Genomic DNA, 17,676 nt, shown 5'->3' on the forward strand with positions numbered 1-17,676 from the left:
CCAAGACACATAGTAATCAAATTGACAAAAATTAAAGACAAAGAAAAATTATTGAAAGCAACAAGGGAAAAACGACAAATAACATACAAGAGAATTCCCATAAGGTTAACAGCAGATTTCTCAGCAGAAACTCTACAAGCCAGAAGGGAGTGGCATGATATATTTAAAGTGATGAAAGGGAAGAACCTACAACCAAGATTACTCCACCTGGCAAGGATCTCATTCAGATTCGACGGAGAAATCAAAAGCTTTACAGACAAGCAAATGCTAAGAGAATTCAGCACCACCAAACCAGCTCTACAACAAATGCTAAAGGAACTTCTCTAAGTGGGAAACACAAGAGAAGAAAAGGACCTACAAAAACAAACCCGTAACAAATAAAAAAATGTTAATAGGAACATACATATTGATAATTACCTTAAACGTGAATGGATTAAATGCTCCAACCAAAAGACACAGGCTCGCTGGATGGATACAAAAACGAGACCCATATATATGCTGTCTACAAGAGACCCACTTCAGACCTAGGGACACATACAGACTGAAAGTGAGGGGATGGAAAAAGATATTCCATGCAAATGGAAATCAAAAGAAAGCTGGAGTAGCAATATTCATATCAGATAAAATAGACTTTAAAATACAGAATGTTACAAGAGACAGGGAAGGACACTACATAATGATCAAGGGATCAATCCAAGAAGAAGATATAACGATTATAAATATATATGCACCCAACATAGGAGAACCTCAATACATAAGGCAACTGCTAACAGATCTAAAAGAGGAAATCGACAGTAACACAATAAGAGTGGGGGACTTTAACACCTCACTTACACCAATGGACAGATCATCCAAACAGAAAATTCATAAGGAAACACAAGCTTTAAATGACACAATAGACCAGATAGATTTACTTAATATTTATAGGACATTCCATCCAAAAACAGTAGATTATACTTTCTTCTCAAGTGCGCATGGAACATTCTCCAGGATAGATCACAACTTGGGTCAGAAATCAAGCCTCAGTAAATGTAAGAAAACTGAAATCATATCAAGCATCTTTTCTGACCACAATGCTATGAGATTAGAAATCAATTACAGGGAATAAAACATAAAAAACACAAACACATGGTGGCTAAACAATATGTTACTAAATAACCAAGAGAACACTGAAGAAATCAAAGAGGAAATAAAAAAAAACCTAGAGACAAATGACAATGAAAACACGACGATCCAAAACCTATGGGATGCAGCAAAAGCAGTTCTAAGGGAAGTTTATAGCTATACAAGCCTACCTCAAGAAACAAGAAAAATTTCAAATAAATAATCTAACCTTACACGTAAAGGAACTATAGAAACAACAAACAAAACCTAAAGTTAGCAGAATGAAAGAAATCATAAAGATCAGAGCAGAAATAAATGAAATAGAAACAAAGAAAACAATAGCAAAGATCAATAAAACTAAAAGCTAGTTCTTTAAGATAAACAAAACTGAAAAACCATTTGCCAGACTCATCAAGAAAAAGGGAGAGGACTCAAATCAATAAAATTAGAAATGAAAACGGAGAAGTTACAACAGACACCGCAGAAATACAAAGCATCCTAAGAGATTACTACAAGCAACTTTATGCCAATAAAATGGACAACCTGGAAGAAATGGACAAATTCTTAGAAAGGTATAACCTTCCAAGACTGAACCAGGAAAAAATAGAAAATATGAACAGGCCAATCACAAGTAATGAAATTGAAACTGTGATTAAAAATCTTCCAACACACAAAAATCCAGGACCAGATGGCTTCACAAGTGAATTCTATCAAACACGTAGAGAATAGCTAACACCCATCCTTCTCAAACTCTTCCAAAACATTGCAGAGGAGGGAAAACTCCCAAACTCATTCTACGAGGCCACCATCACCTTTATACCAAAACCAGACAAAGATACTACAAAAAAAGAAAATTACAGACCAATATCACTGATGAATATAGATGCTAAAATTCTCAAAATACTAGCAAACAGAATCCAACAACACATTAAAAGCATCATACACCATGATCAAGTGGATTTATCCCAGGGATGCAAGGAATCTTCAATATATACAAACCAATCAATGTGATACGCCATATTAACAAATTCAAGGATAAAAACCGTATGATCATCTCAATAGATGCAGAAAAAGCTTTTGACAAAATTCAACACCCATTTATAATAAAAACTCTCCAGAAAATGGGCATAGAGGGAACCTACCTCAACATCATAAAGGCCATATACAACAAAACCGCAGCAAACATCATTCTCAATGGTGAAAAACTGAAGGCATTTCCTCTAAGATCAGGAACAAGACAAGGATGTCCACTATCACCACTATTATTCAACATAGTTTTGGAAGTCTTAGACACAGCAATCAGAGAAGAAAAATAAATAAAAGGAATACAAATTGGATAAGAAGTAAAACGGTCACTGTGTGCAGACGACATGATACTATACATAGAGAATCCAAAAGATGCCACCAGCAAACTACTAGAGCTAATCAATGAATTTGGTAAAGTTGCAGGATACAAAATTAATGCACAGAAATCTCTTGCATTCCTATACACTAATGATGAAAAATCTGAAAGAGAAATTAAGGAAACAGTTCCATTTACCAATGCAATAAAAAGAATAAAATACCTAGGAATAAACCTACCTAAGGAGACAAAAGACTTGTAATGCAGAAAATTATAAGCCACTTATGAAAGAAATTAAAGATGATATCAACAGATGGAGAGATATACCATGTTCTTGGACTGGAAGAATCAATATTGTGAAAATGACCATACTACCCAAAGCAATCTACAGATTCAATGCAACTGCTATCAAATTACCAGTGGCATCTTTTACAGAACTAGAACAAAAAATCTTAAAATTTGTATGGAGACACAGAAGACCCCGAATAGCCAAAACAGTCTTGAGGGAAAAACATGGAGCTGGAGGAATCAGACTCCCTGACTTCAGACTATACTACAAAGCTACAGTAATCAAGACAATATGGTACTGGCACAAAAACAGAAATATAGATCAATGGAACAGGATAGAAAGCCCAGAGATAAACCCACGCACCTATGGTCAACTAATCTATGACAAAGGAGGCAAGGATATACAATGGAGAAAAGACAGTCGCTTCATTAAGTGGTGCTGGGAAAACTGGACAGCTACATGTAAAAGAATGAAAATTAGAACACTCCCTAACACCATACACAAAAATAAACTCAAAATGGGTTAGACACCTAAATGTAAGCCTGGACACTATAAAACTCTTAGAGGAAAACATAGGAAGAACACTCTTTGACATAAATCACAGCAAGATCTTTTTTGATCCACCTCCTAGAGTAATGGAAATAAAAACAAAAATAAACAAATGGGACCTAATGAAACTTAAAAGCTTTTGCACAGCAAAGGAAACCATAAACAAGACGAAAAGACAACCCTCAGAATCAGAGAAAATATTTGCAAATGAATCATCAGACAAAGGATTAATCTCCAAAATATATAAACAGCTCAGGCAGCTCAATATTAAAAAAACAAACAACCCAATCAAAAAATGGGCAGAAGATCTAAATAGACATTTCTCCAAAGAAGACATACAGATGGCCAAGAAGCACAACACTAAGTATTAGAGAAATGCAAATCAAAACTACAATGAGTTATCACCTCACACCAGTTAGAATGGGCATCATCAGAAAATCTACAAACAACAAATGCTGGAGAGGGTATGGAGAAAAAGGAACCCTCTTACACTGTTGGTGGGAATGTAAATTGATACAGCCACTATGGAGAACAGTATGGAGGTTCCTTAAAAAACTAAAAATAGAATTACCATATGACCCAGCAATCCCACTACTGGGCATATACCCAGAGAAAACCATAATTCAAAAAGACACATGCACCCCAATGTTCACTGCAGCACTATTTACAATAGCCAGGTCATGGAAGCAACCTAAATGCCCACTGACAGATGAATGGATAAAGAAAATATGGTACATATATACAATGGAATATTACTCAGCCATAAAAAGGAAAGGAATTGGGTCATTTATAGAGATGTGGATGCATCTGGAGACTGTCATATGGAGTTAAGTCAGTCAGAAAGAGCAAAACAAATATCGTATATTAACGCATATATGTGGAACCTAGAAAATGGTACAGATGAACCAGTTTGCAGAGCAGAAATTGAGACACAGATGTAGAGAACAAACGTATGGACACCAAGGGGGGAAAGCGGCACGGGGTGAGGGCTGTGGTGTGATGAATTGGGTGATTGGGATTGACATGTACACACTGATGTGTATAAAATGGATGACTAATAAGAAAAAATTAAAAGTAAACATAAAAAAAATAGCAAAGAGGACTCACCACATAAATACAACTAAAGCATAAAATGAAGGAATTGAGGGCTTCCCTGGTGGCGCAGTGGTTGAGAGTCCGCCTGCCGATGCGGGGGACGCAGGTTCGTGCCCCGGTCAGGGAGGATCCCACATGCCACAGAGCAGCTGGGCCCGTGAGCCATGGCCGCTGGGCCTGCACGTCTGGAGCCTGTGCTCCGCGGCGGGAGAGGCCACAGCAGTGAGAGGCCGCGTACCGCAAAAAAAATAAAAAATAAAAAATGAAGGAATAGAGAACAAAGCAGTCATATCAATAACTGTGAATGGGCTTAACAAACCTATTAAAAGAAAAAGATCTTCAAATTAGTTCACAAAGCAAAATCCAACTCTACGTTGTATACAACAGACACATCTAAAACAGTGATTCAAAAAGGCTAAAAGTCAAGAGATGGGGAAAGGTATTTTGAGCAAATTAAAAACAATAAAAAAGCGGGGATTGTGATCCTAATATCAAAATATAATTCAAAACACATTAAACAAGATTAAAAAGGATACTTTATAATGCAAAAAGGCATAATTCACAATAAAAATATAACAGTTATGAATATCTACATACCAAATAACACAGAAAGTACTGTGTAAAGTAGAAACTACAGGAGATGCAAGGAAAAGTAGAAAAACACTAATAATAGTAGATTTTAACACACCATTCTCAGTGCAAGACAGGTCAAGTGACCAAAAATAAGTCAGAATATAGAAGATCTAAACAGCACGATCAATAAAGTAGAGCTTATGGATACACAGCAAACAGTACACGCTGATAACAGAGAATATATCTCCTTCTTAGTGCACATGAACCATCTTCTTTCCATGTGCGTGTGTGTGTGTGTGTGATGAGAACACTTAAATCTACCCTATTAGCAAATTTTAACTATCCAACACAGTATTGTTAACTACTGTCATCACGCTGTAACTAGATCTCCAGAACTAATTTATCTTGCAAAACTGCAACGTTGTACCCTGCGACCAACAACTCCCCGTTATATAAATGTATTCTTCAAAAATGTCACCATCAGGCTTCCCTGGTGGCGCAGTGGTTGGTTGAGAGTTCGCCTGCCGATGCAGGGGACGCGGGTTCGTGCCCCGGTCCGGGAAGACCCCACATGCCGTGGAGCGGCTGGGCCCGGAGCCATGGCCGCTGAGCCTGCACGTCCGGAGCCTGTGCTCCGCAACGGGAGAGGGCCACAACAGTGAGAGGCCCGCGTACCGCAAAAAAAAAAAAAAAAAAAGTCACCATCGTGAAAGGAAAGAAAACTGAACATTAGAGAAATGATGACTAAATGCAATACACGATCCTGAACTGGATCCCACACTGAAGGGGAAAAATACTATAAAGGAGATAATTGGGACAATTAACAAAATTGGAATATGAGCTATAGATTAAAGTTTCAAAGTTTCCTGAATTTGATCACTACTACGAGCACATCTTTTTTCTTAAGAAACACACACTAAAGTATTAGAGGTAAAGAGGAATGATTTCTGCAACGTAATCTCAAATGTTCAGGAAAAAAATGGGTGTGTGCAGGTGTGTGTGTGTGTGTAGAGAGAGAGAAAGAGAGAGAGAGAGAGAGAGAGTAAGGACAGAGAGAAAAATGATTTTAAAAAATGACAATTAGTGAATCTGGGTAAAAGTAATACATAAGAATTCTCTGTATTATTTTTGTAACATTTCCATAAATACAATTTTTTTTTTAGGTCTTAAAAGCTAGCAGAAAAAAAAGCTGACTTAATCACACTTGCATTTTCTTTTCTCCCCCTACTGAACCCATTAAGTTGACATGAAATTACCTGACAAAAAGACTCATACTCCATTTTCCCAACTTTGCCACAATGACTAGCAATTCCAGTTTTTACTTATTAGCTCCTTAGTTTATAAACCACAAGTGGTTTAGTCTTTTTTTCCCCCTGAAGTCATAAGTTGCCTTCCATGCCCTTCCCTAATGAGCTATGATGACTTTATAACACATTTCATTTTAAAAAGTACATTGTTTTCTTAAGTATTGTCACCCTTTCTTCTCCTTACCCTAAATCAGATTTATCTTTCCAAACAAAGACATTAGGAAACATATCTCAGTATACAGTAAAATGGAATCACCATGTAATACCAATTATTCCTCTTCAAAATAACTTTGACTTTTAAAAAAATTTTCCATAGCCATAATTTCACCAAGTCCTATTCAGCTTAATTCTAGGCAAGTCAAATAACCTCCCAGCTATTTTCCTTCACTCCTGAATTCTCCTCACTCCTCACTAGACTCCACAATGATACTAGAATTCTTTTCTAAAGGTAGGATTTTGTTGGGCTCATTCAGAAATTCTCAGGAGCTCTAAGTGTCTTTGTGTAAAATCCAAAAATCTCAGTATGTACTTCTAGGCCCTCCACTAACTTCATACTCTACTCTAATCACTTAATACAATCCATTCAGGCAAATCATTTCAGTCAGACAAACATACTTATGAGCACTGCCTATGATTTGCTTGCTTCCAACTCAATGCCTTTTATTTATGTTATGTCTCATCTTAAGAGTCTTTCTTCCTTGTCTCTATCATGTCATGCTTTTCCCCTACTTCATAATCATGCTCAAAATTCCAGTGCCTAGAAAGACTTCTCTGGTTAATTTTCCAATCAATTCATCCACTCCTGTTCCATCTTCGCACTTTTACACAGAGCTCCTAAAGGTAATATTTGTGCACAAAGTTACCTTGTACATCTTCTGTGAGGTATGAACATGTGGATATTCCTTTCCCTACTAGACTGTAATTTCCAGATAGAATAACAAGTAGATAAAGAGGAGGTTCCATAACTATTTACTTTCCATTCTCATAGACCTAACTGTAATATGGATGAAAGTGTAATGGCCTGAGAAGTAACAGAAAATTGTACAGATATCTATAACTATGAGAAAATCATAAAGAAAATCTACCTCAGGTAGCTAAAAAAATATACCTACCTTCTATTTCTTGCCCAATAGAAAGTCCAGCCCATTTTCGCTGTAAGATAAGAGAGAAAAAAAGACACTTAACACAAAATCAATCAAAATTAGAGAAATGAGGAAAAGAGGATTTCTTTGCATTTCATTAACACGTTCCCAGACTAAAACATGGCTGTTAAGTGTTGAATTGTGTCCCACAAAATGATATGTTGAAGTCTTAGCTCCCGACACCTGTGAACGTGACCATATTTGGAAATAGGGTCTTTGCAGATGATATCAAGGTAAGATGAGGTCATATCGAATTAAGGTAGACCCTAAGCCAATATGGCTTCCTTATAAGAAAAGGACACACAGCATACGGGGAGAAAGTCATGTGACAATGAAGGCAGAGGCTGAAGTGATATATCTACCAGTCAATGAACATCAAGGACTGTCCGCAACACCAGAAGCTAAGCACGGAACAGATTTTTCCCTAGTGCCTTCAGAGAGAGCCTGGCCCTGCTGACACCTTGACTTCAGACTTCCAGCCTTCAGAACTGTGAGAGAATACATTTCTGTTGTTTTAAGCCACCCAGTTTGTGGTACTTTGTTACAGCCACCCTAGGAAACATATGCTATAGTTTATTTATGCCTGAACATCTATCCTCAAAACATATAAAGCTTTTGCCTTTTTACAGTAAAGCTGGCACCACTGAATAGGATGCTCCTTTGCACAATATAATGCTCCTGAAAGACTTCGTAGTATCAGATATTCCAGCGTTCTAAATGTACTGTGGATAGTTATACTGTTTGATACAGTAGCACAAAAAGAAAGACGGTCAATTCATGAAAACTAAACTAAAACTTATCAGATAATCTATACTGAAACCCAAGCAGGGATTCAAATCATTAGATGGTCATGACTATTCTTTGTGTACTAGCCAAAAGAGTGTCAGGCATTTGGCTTTAGCTTCTCCCCAGTACTGACTGGCAAGAATGTATGGAAGCAGGACAGATTGTGTTCAGGCAGGAATTCAAGACTGGCTTGGTATAGATTCAAAATTAGCAGTTACTGACAAAACTCCAAAGAACAGTGAGAAAAATAATTTTTGACTGGAAATCAAAAGTTTGTCTACTCATCTGAACTTTGTGGATTTTGTGGTGGGTAGTTAAGAAGATGCTGCGTTTTGAATATGTGCAACAGGTGCTCTACCTTCCAGCTTTCTTACCACCTCTCGACCCTTCACCTCTCTCTTCTGTAGTACCCCATCCCACTTCTGGCCAACTGGAAATTTAGTAGCATACTGGTTAAGCCCAGACTTTGGGTCACAAAGCAGCCATAATTAGGTTCTACACCCAGAGACAGCCTCAAGGACGATAATAACAGTATCTATCATTTGGGGTTGTTAAGAGAATTAAATGAGTGAACACAGGCAAAAGCACTTAGAATAGCACTTGGCCTATAGTAAATGTTGGGAAAAATTTTTTAAAGCAGAGACAAGGAAAAATAGTTAGAAACCCCATTTCTGGCCAGCAGAATCTCAAATGCAGCTCTGTAAAAGCTGGTTAACTCTAGAATATTCCAAACCTTTGATCTATAAGAAGCAAATGCGAAAGGTAGTCCTGATATTGGAGAGGCATCTGAACAGAGAAAAAGGGAACAGTGAGTGAACACTTCCCATAATTTTTGAGGGATTCAAGAGATCTTTAATAGTTCCCTAACAAGTGTTTGATCTCCTTCCTTAAACCTCCAGGTGTGGGAGGGCAGAAATCAATGCTTATTAGCATACTACAAGGAGGTAAAGGTTGCATTTGCATTGTTTAGGACTGGGGACCAGCAGCATGAGTAAGGTGACAAGGGAGGAAAGGATACAGACTCCTACTGGCGATGCTCCTACATTATATATTATGTGCCTGCAATAGTGCTAGGCAATTTCTCCTCCATAGAATCCACCAACGGTTATAAATGTAATCATAATCCTTTCACTTATTACAGAAGCCCAGCAAGTTAGGTTGTAATTTGAGATAACAGCTACTCATATCACATTCTTTAGCCTAACATCATTGCATTTTAAAATCACTATTAGATGTCAATTTTAGAAGTAAATGCTATTTTTATATATTTTATACATTTTCTGTTACCCTGTGAGCTAACATTAAAATAACTTGACACTTTGATAGCTGATATCACTGCAGAATTCTTTTAAATTAGGGGGAAAAAGTCAAGGCAATAAAAGGTAGACACAGTAAAAATTGGCAATTAAGAATATATCTTTTAATCCCTTACATAATACCTAGATGGTTTTCCTCAATATGAATCAATACAGTTACAGTGTGACACAGCTTGCTTTAAATGAATTGATTCTTCTACGACTTTCAAGAATAGAAGAGAATAAATTCCTGAGTTACCTGAGGTAAGCTGAATGCAATGCTCCCTGGAACCACAGATGGGTGGGTCCTCAGTGTAAACGTATACCTGTGGTTGGGGGAGGTCCTAACCATCACGTGCCTAAAGGACAGAAACACAGTCAATACTCCACGTCAAAGGAAATAAAGAACATCAATTCCAAATGTGCTCATTTCCAACAAATGATGTTTGATGAGTACTGGGTGGAAACATGGCATTATATGAGTCCTGAAGAAACAGGACCACAAATTTCATTTCCAAAAATTGTCAGCAATTCAAAACGTTTTCCAGGAATAAGGACCACCTCAGGCCAAACAGACATCAAGCAGAATCAGGACCAAGTTCAAGAGAGTACATACCATCCAAAACCTCAACGTCATTGCATTTCCAGTTTACATAAAACTGAAGACAGTAATTTACTTGATATTAAGTAAAAATTAGATGAATTTCCTCTCCTGAGACTTATTTCACATTCTAACTAGACTAAAGGAAGGGGAACCAAAGATAGAATAAAGCCAGGATATAGCAGTCAAAGAAAAAGTTAGTTTTTAGGACTATTCATTAAATCTCTTTGCAGATTCCCACAACAGGTTGAAATAGTAACAGCCTGTAATATTAAAAAGGTGGTAAAAATGAAAATTTTTCACAAAATATATCAGCTTCCATATAGATATCAATATTTACTATTTCAAAGCATTTTGTGCTAATTCACCCTGCTCAGAAGTTACCTGTAAACAGATGAACTATAGTTATCTCATGATCATCTCCTATACCAAGAAACTACCAAGGACTGTGTGTGAGATAGAAGCTTCAAACTCTGCTACAATAGCACTATCTTTTTAAAAGTTATCTTTTAGAATGCTATAATTTTAAAAATATTAATGGTTAATGTTTCTATACATATCGTTTTGTCAGTAGGACACAAGTTCCTTGTATCTACTATACTTTTAAGTAACCCCCTCATGTGTACAGTGAACATCTAACACGTAAAAGTATTCCATAAGCATATTCTCACACTGATTGTCTGTAGTGCAGTTTATATGTAGAAAGTTCTATGTTCAACTTAGAATCACAGAATTTTTAGGACTGGAAACAATGTTAATACAATTATGCAGTATAGCCCTTTACTCTGAGGCGGAAAACCACAGATGATTAGCAGTTCTAACCCTGTGAAACTCATGTATTTCTCAGATAGCTTTAGAAACAGAAAAAGGCTCAGTTAAATTCCCACTTCCTTCCTCATTTCCCTAGTCTGCCTTCTGGAACAGCCCCTTCATGTCCTTATCTCCACCAACCTTAGAAGCACATGGATGGCAATGAACTTGGTAGCAGGGTACTTAGAAGTTCTGCCAATGGTGATGTGAATCAGTTAAAAATAAATGACAGTGAAAAATGCTTGTAAAGATTCTACAACTGTTGTGCATCTTCCAATTTTCATATCTCTTGGATTATCATAGTAATAATGATCAAAACAGCTAATATTTATTGAGGACTTATTAATGTGGTAGACTCTGTTCTAAGTGCTTTATTTGTGTAACTCAATATTCACAAACACCCTGAGGAAGATAGTACCACCGTCCCCATTTTACAGACTAGGACACTGAGGCACAGTCAGGGTATATAACTTACCCATGGTCACCCAGTATATAATTGGCAGAACCATGATCCAAACTCAGACAATCTGACCCAAAGCCAAAAACCTAATGACTACGCTATATATGATTCATATATCCAGTATGTTTAGTTCTGCTAAGAAAACCAATGGAAAAATAAAGTTATATATAAAAAACTATGTATCATTTAGAAAACATTTATCAAAATTTGATACAGTAAATACATGACTCTTTCTCATCTCCCATTTTCCAATTCAGCAAGAGGAATTAAAAAATTATACTCAAACGTTTCCCAAAATAAATTAATTAATTAAGGACTCTCTAGAAGTTTCTAAAATACCATTTAGCAGGTTAGAAGAAAACAAAGTCAGATACTCACTGGCCAGACTGGAAATCCTTTTCATTCACAACTGCACAGTTAGTTAAAGATAATTCATCTGTAGGACATCTTGCAGCTTGCATACTCTGTAAGAATCAATGATTAGGAAAATAAAATTAAGTCACCTTTTATTTTCTTAAAGAATATTTTATGCTTCCCTGTCCTCTATTCCCCATCACCTGTAGTAAACGCTTACTGTTTTTGACCCCCAGCACCCCTAACTCTGTGGTAACAATAAACCCTGCCTTTCGGAAACTGCTCCCTCCCCATTCCACGTGCTTCTGTGGGCCTGCCAATCACAGCACACGTGCAATCACACAGAGTACTATCCCATCCACGGGACTTTATATAGACAGGCGCTAGAAGAAAGGCACTCTCCCTCGCATCACCACCACACAAAGCAAGCCTTTCTGCTCTAAAAGAAGAAAACTATCGCAGAGAAAGCAAAGGTGAGAGAGACACAGACAGACACCTTGAGACTCAGACCTGACAACGAAGTTAAAACCCTTGAGACCAGTCTGAAAGTTGGTTGAGTCAATAAACTCTTTTTTGCTCAAGCTTATTTGAGTTGGTTTTCCATTTCTTCCAAAAAAAAAAAGATTTTGACATAAAAATGCAATGATGTAACTTCAATACATTTGAGAAAGTATCTCTTCATAAGAGATCTCAAGTGGCTATGAACCATTTCTTCTATAGACTAAGAAAAGCTATCTTCCAAATACCTCCCAACAAAAATAATTACAGGTATATTTAAAATAAAATAGCAATTAACAGTCCTTTTGATTAACACTGATCAACAGCTACTAGTAAAACATTCCTTCTTATAATGTATGTAACCAATAATCCTTCCACCATCCTCTAGGGTTTCCTAGTTATTGAAATATGACACTCATAGTCTGTTTATGACTAACGTACTCACTCTTCAAACCTCAAGCCAAAGCTGATTCTTCTTAAATTTGTCTCCCAAATACAAATTTATAGAGGAAAATAAATTACTCTTTGCCTTGCTTTTGTTTTTAATAAAAGGCTAGTTTCAATACAGCTATCCCCGTTGTTCAGAGCAGTGGTCTCTAAAGTGGGGTATGTGCACCTGAAGGGTTTGCTGGATAATCCTTTGGGGTATAAGAAGAAAATATCAGTTCTTCTATTTATATTTATTTATACCCATTTTTATTAAAGATGAACCCCATGCTAAGTGTATATTCTGCCTTAAGATATAACCTAATGACACTAATAAAGTCTTCATAATCTGCCAGGCCTTTAAAAATTCAGTATTCACAGAAGAGATAAACTTCTCTAATTTTTCCACCTATGTTTAAAGTCACATCCTATTGAATCTAGCAATTCACAGCATTGTATTAAAGTTAAATAACTGTTGAAACTGCTAAGGTTTCCTGAGAGAAAAGACAAGAAGCTATGACCCACAGTAAAAATGACTAAAATGATACATGGAAAATAAAATGGTGACAAACTAGTATTCTTTTATTGGTAAATATAGCCAAAATCTCTTAGAAAACTCTAAAGAGCTGAAGATATCAGGACATATTATAGAGTGTAGGAGGTCTGCTATATAGTTGAATCAAAATATAGTTATTTCTTTCATCTTAGAAGATTTGCTAGGTAATTGCAAAACACACCAAGAAATACAGTACTAAAGGAAAGAAGTACTGAAAAAGATACAGTCTAAACTATAAATGAAACAATACGCTTTATGGGAAAACTGTAACCACTGATGGAATGGCTGTTTTGACTGGAATAAAAAGAATAATTCCAGAATAAAGTTACAAAGACAGCACATTAAGTGAAAGTTGTTCACTGTTTCATTCACAGGTAAACTGTTGCTGCATACAAGTCAGAGCCAAAGGTGTGCACATGTCCTTCATGATGTCACTGAGGTCAACTTTATCAAAACAAGACCCTTACAATATAGAATCTTTCCTACACTCTGTAAAAGGCCAGGAAGCAGTGTAAAATCTTTTTTTTTTTTTTTGTAAACCATATAGGGATTCACTGGTTACCAAAAGGTAAAGTGTTACCAATAAGATATTAAAAAAAGAAAGAAGAAAGAAAAAGAAAAGAAAAATTCACCTTGCTCCTACAAGATAAAAATGAACAAAAACAAAAAGTAAAAAATACCTTGTGCTAACGAATAGAGCACATTTCAAAAATGGTTACTTAGAAACATTTCCATTGCTAAGCGATTCTGCTATTGAAAACAATGTATATTACCTAAAAACAAGCAAGAAATAAAAACTCTCATATCTGCATGCTTTAAAAAGTTAGAAACAAACTTTTCTAATCTTTAAAAAAACCATCTAAATGATTTTTCAATGATTTTTGAACCCATTTATTAGTACTATAAAAGTACAATACATTCTGATTAGTCTGCAAGAAAAACTAATAGATGGAAATTTACCAACCACATTTCACACATTTCAATAAAACATTTCCATAAATGGTACACAATCTGGGGGAATTTCAAAAGTACAGCTAAATTTCCCCCATTCTTATCTATACTTTCATGGCCATTAAAATCAAGTAACAAAAAACCCCTAAATTTAGGGCTTCCCTGGTGGTACAGTGGTTAGGAATATGCCTGCCAATGCAGGGGACATGGGTTTGAGCCCTGGTCTGAGAAGATCCCACGTGCCACAGAGCAACTAAGCCCATGCGCCACCATTACTGAGCCTGTGCTCTAGAGTCCTAGAGCCACAACTACTGAGCCTGCGTGGCACAACTATTGAAGGCCGCACGCCTAGAGCCCGTGCTCCGCAACAAGAGAAGACACCGCAATGAGAAGCCTGCACACTGCAGTGAAGAGTAGCCCCCACTCGACGCAACTAGAGAAAGCCTGCGCACAGCAACGAAGACCCAATGCAGCCAAAAATAAATAAATAAATTTATTTTTTTTAAAAACCTGAATTTAGAAATAGACCTCTGAATAGCTGTATCACAAAATATTAAACCTAGATTTTAAAGAATAGTAAAGCATCACTTTGCTTTCTGAATTATTAATAAATAAAATTAAGAAAATTTTCTACAGTTCATCTTTAGCTCATCCTTTTTTGTGTATGTTTTACTATGTATATAAACCATTAGTGTATCACTTAAAAATAAATAGGTATATATACTGGGGATATAGGATCAAAACATATTTTGTGTATGAGATCTATGAAATCACTAATTTAGAACATGACACAAATAAGGTCATAAGTTTGCTTTCCGAATGAGATAGTATTTTTGCCCATGGTCACCGTTTGACCAGCCACCTGACCAAACTGTGCAGAACTTTGTTTCCCTCTTACCCTGGGGTCTCTCTCACCTACAAGCTTCTTTCTTTTTTTTTTTTTTCAATATTTTAACCCCGAGGCCCTGCAAAATCCAGAACTGCTTTCTATGACATTCAAGTTCTTTTTTTTTTAATCCTATAAATTTTTTTATTTTTGGCGGCACTGGGTCTTCGATACTGCGCTCAGCCGTTCTCTAATTGTAGCGAGCAGGGGCTACTCTTCGTTGTGGTGCGCGGGCTTCTCGTTGCGGTGGCTTCTCTTGTTGCAGGGCACAGGCTCTAGGTGTGTGGGCTTCAGTAGTTGTGGCTCGCAGGCTCTAGAGCGCAGGCTCAGTAGTTGTGGCACACAGGCTTAGTTGCTCCACGGCATGTGGGATCTTCCTGGACCAGGGCTCGAACCTGTGTCCCCTGCATTGGCAGGCGGATTCTTAACCACTGCACCACCAGGGAAGTCCCACTTCTTTCTCTTATATTCCTCTCTTCCCTAACTCTGAGCCCCTTGTCCAGCCAACTCCTACTTATTCTACAATTTCTCAGCTCAGACATTACATTTTCTAGAAGACCTTCCTAGATATCTTCTCCTCATATAAGATAAAGGTCAAATGGAAGAACTTAACTGTATTTTTATTATCTGTTTACACTGCGTAAAAGACATAAGGTTCTCAAGGACTGAGACTACATCTTGCTCGGATCTATGGTTCCCAGGGCTAAGAAAGGGCATAGCACACAGTCAGTGCTCATTAAACATTTGTTGAATAAATGAACTTACAGATCAATACAATCTATCCCAACTTCAGAATAAACAATTCAAAGAACATGGACACAAAGGACATTTCAAGGTTACTTAGGAAGTGATATAATTTAAATAAAATTATCTAATAGTTCAAAATTACACAGAATTGATATAGCCAAAGTTATGTAAAAATTTACAAAATGCTAAGTTAACCTTTTCATTTGTAAACTTGTTTACTTGTCAAAGAGTTGATGTCCTTTAAATAAGAGTGAAAAAATCTGTAAAAGTCATCTGGCTGGCCAACTAAAACAGATGCTGTGAGCAAACGGCCTCCCTACTGGAGTCTAGAAGCATCTGTGTTTTTATGGTAAGCCAAGCACGGTATCTCATTTTCTCATCAAAATATGAGACCCTATAAATAGTAGCTGTTTCCTTATCACAATAATGCCAAGGGAACATTCCACAATTTTTCTAACACTGACCTTGCCTCTAGGAAACAATGATAAAAGCCCAGCCACGACAGCCACATAGCTATTATGAAATGAAAATACGAAACTGACAGGCAAATTTATATAAGTTTAGTTATCTGAGGTACTAGAATATTTAACTGTCTGAAGGCTATAAAATGTTTTCATTAACAACTTGAAATGTAAAAAATTATTAACTCATTGCTACGCAAAAGAATGAAAATCTCAACAAATCTTTAATGAAAACTTCAGCAGAAGTAATTATATCATTACTTTGAACCCTCTTGCACTGTTGGTGGGAATGTAAATTGATACAGCCATTATGCAGGTTCCTTAAAACACTAAAAATAGAACTACCATATGACCCAGCAATCCCACTACTGGGCATATACCCAGAGAAAACCATAATTCAAAAGACACATGCACCCCAATGTTCATTACAGCACTATTTCCAATAGCCAGGACATGGAAGCAACCTAAATGTCCATCAACAGAGGAATGGATAAAGAAGATGTGGTCCATATATACAATGGAATATTACTCAACCATAAAAAGGAATGAGGGCTTCCCTGGTGGCGCAGTGGTTGAGAGTCCGCCTGCCGATGCAGGGGACACGGTTCGTGCCCCGGTCCGGGAAGATCCCACGTGCTGCGGAGCGGCTGGGCCCATGAGCCATGGCCGCTGGGCCTGCGCGTCCGGAGCCTGTGCTCCACAGTGGGAGAGGCCACAACAGTGAGAGGCCCGCGTACCGCAAAAAAAAAAAAAAAAAAAAAAAAAAAAGGAATGAAATTGGGTCGTCTGCAGAGACGTGGATGGACTTAAAGAGTGTCATACAGAGTGAAATAAGTCACAAAGAGAAAAAAAATATCGTATTAACACATATATGTGGAATCTAGAAAAATGGTAGAAATAATCTTTTTTTTTTTTTTTTTTAAATACATTTATTTATTTATTTTTGGCTGCTTTGGTTCTTCGTTGCTGTGTGCGGCCGTCTCTAGCTGCAGCGAGCAGGGGTTACTCTCCATCGTGGTGCATGGGCTTCTCACTGCAGTGGCTTCTCTTGTTGCGGAGCACGGGCTTTAGGTGCACAAGCTTCAGTAGTTGTGGCACGTGGGCTCCGTAGTTGTGGTGCACGGGCTTAGTTACTCCGCGGCATATGGGCTCTTCCCAGACCAGGGCTTGAACCCATGTCCCCTGCACTGGCAAGCGGATTCTTTAACCACTGCACCACCAGGGAAGCCCGATACAGATGATCTTATTTGCAAAGTAGAAACAGAGACACAGACATAGAGAACAAACGTATGGATACCAAGGGGGAAAGGGGGTTGGGTGGGATGAATTGGAAGATTAGGACTGACATATACACACTATTGATACTATGTATAAAATAGATTACTAATGAGAAACTACTGTTTAGCACAGGGAACTCTACTCAATACTCTTTGGTGACCTAAAT

The 17,676-nt window shown here is 37.2% G+C and overlaps 1 protein-coding gene across 3 annotated transcripts in view; it reads right to left on the reverse strand.

Annotated features, from left to right (window-relative positions):
• NSF (N-ethylmaleimide sensitive factor, vesicle fusing ATPase) overlaps window positions 1-17,676 on the reverse strand; it is a 157,106-nt gene that overhangs the window by 119,892 nt on the left and 19,538 nt on the right. For 2 of the 3 annotated variants that reach the window (XM_022589013.2, XM_022589014.2), the window contains exons 2-4: window positions 11,732-11,817; window positions 9,742-9,841; window positions 7,372-7,411 (exon numbers count right to left, since the gene is read on the reverse strand). In XM_022589013.2, coding sequence (XP_022444721.1) covers window positions 7,372-7,411; window positions 9,742-9,841; window positions 11,732-11,817 — 226 coding nt within the window. Of the gene's footprint in view, window positions 1-4,391; window positions 4,572-7,371; window positions 7,412-9,741; window positions 9,842-11,731; window positions 11,818-17,676 lie in introns of those variants that run through there. The other variant, XM_089901362.1, reaches the window with a different exon arrangement.

The sequence above is a fragment of the Delphinapterus leucas genome, chromosome 19 (genome assembly GCF_059928025.1).
Source record: "Delphinapterus leucas isolate spDelLeu-1000000601 "Yukka" chromosome 19, BTC_Dleu_Yukka2, whole genome shotgun sequence".
NCBI classification, from domain to species: Eukaryota; Metazoa; Chordata; class Mammalia; order Artiodactyla; family Monodontidae; genus Delphinapterus; species Delphinapterus leucas.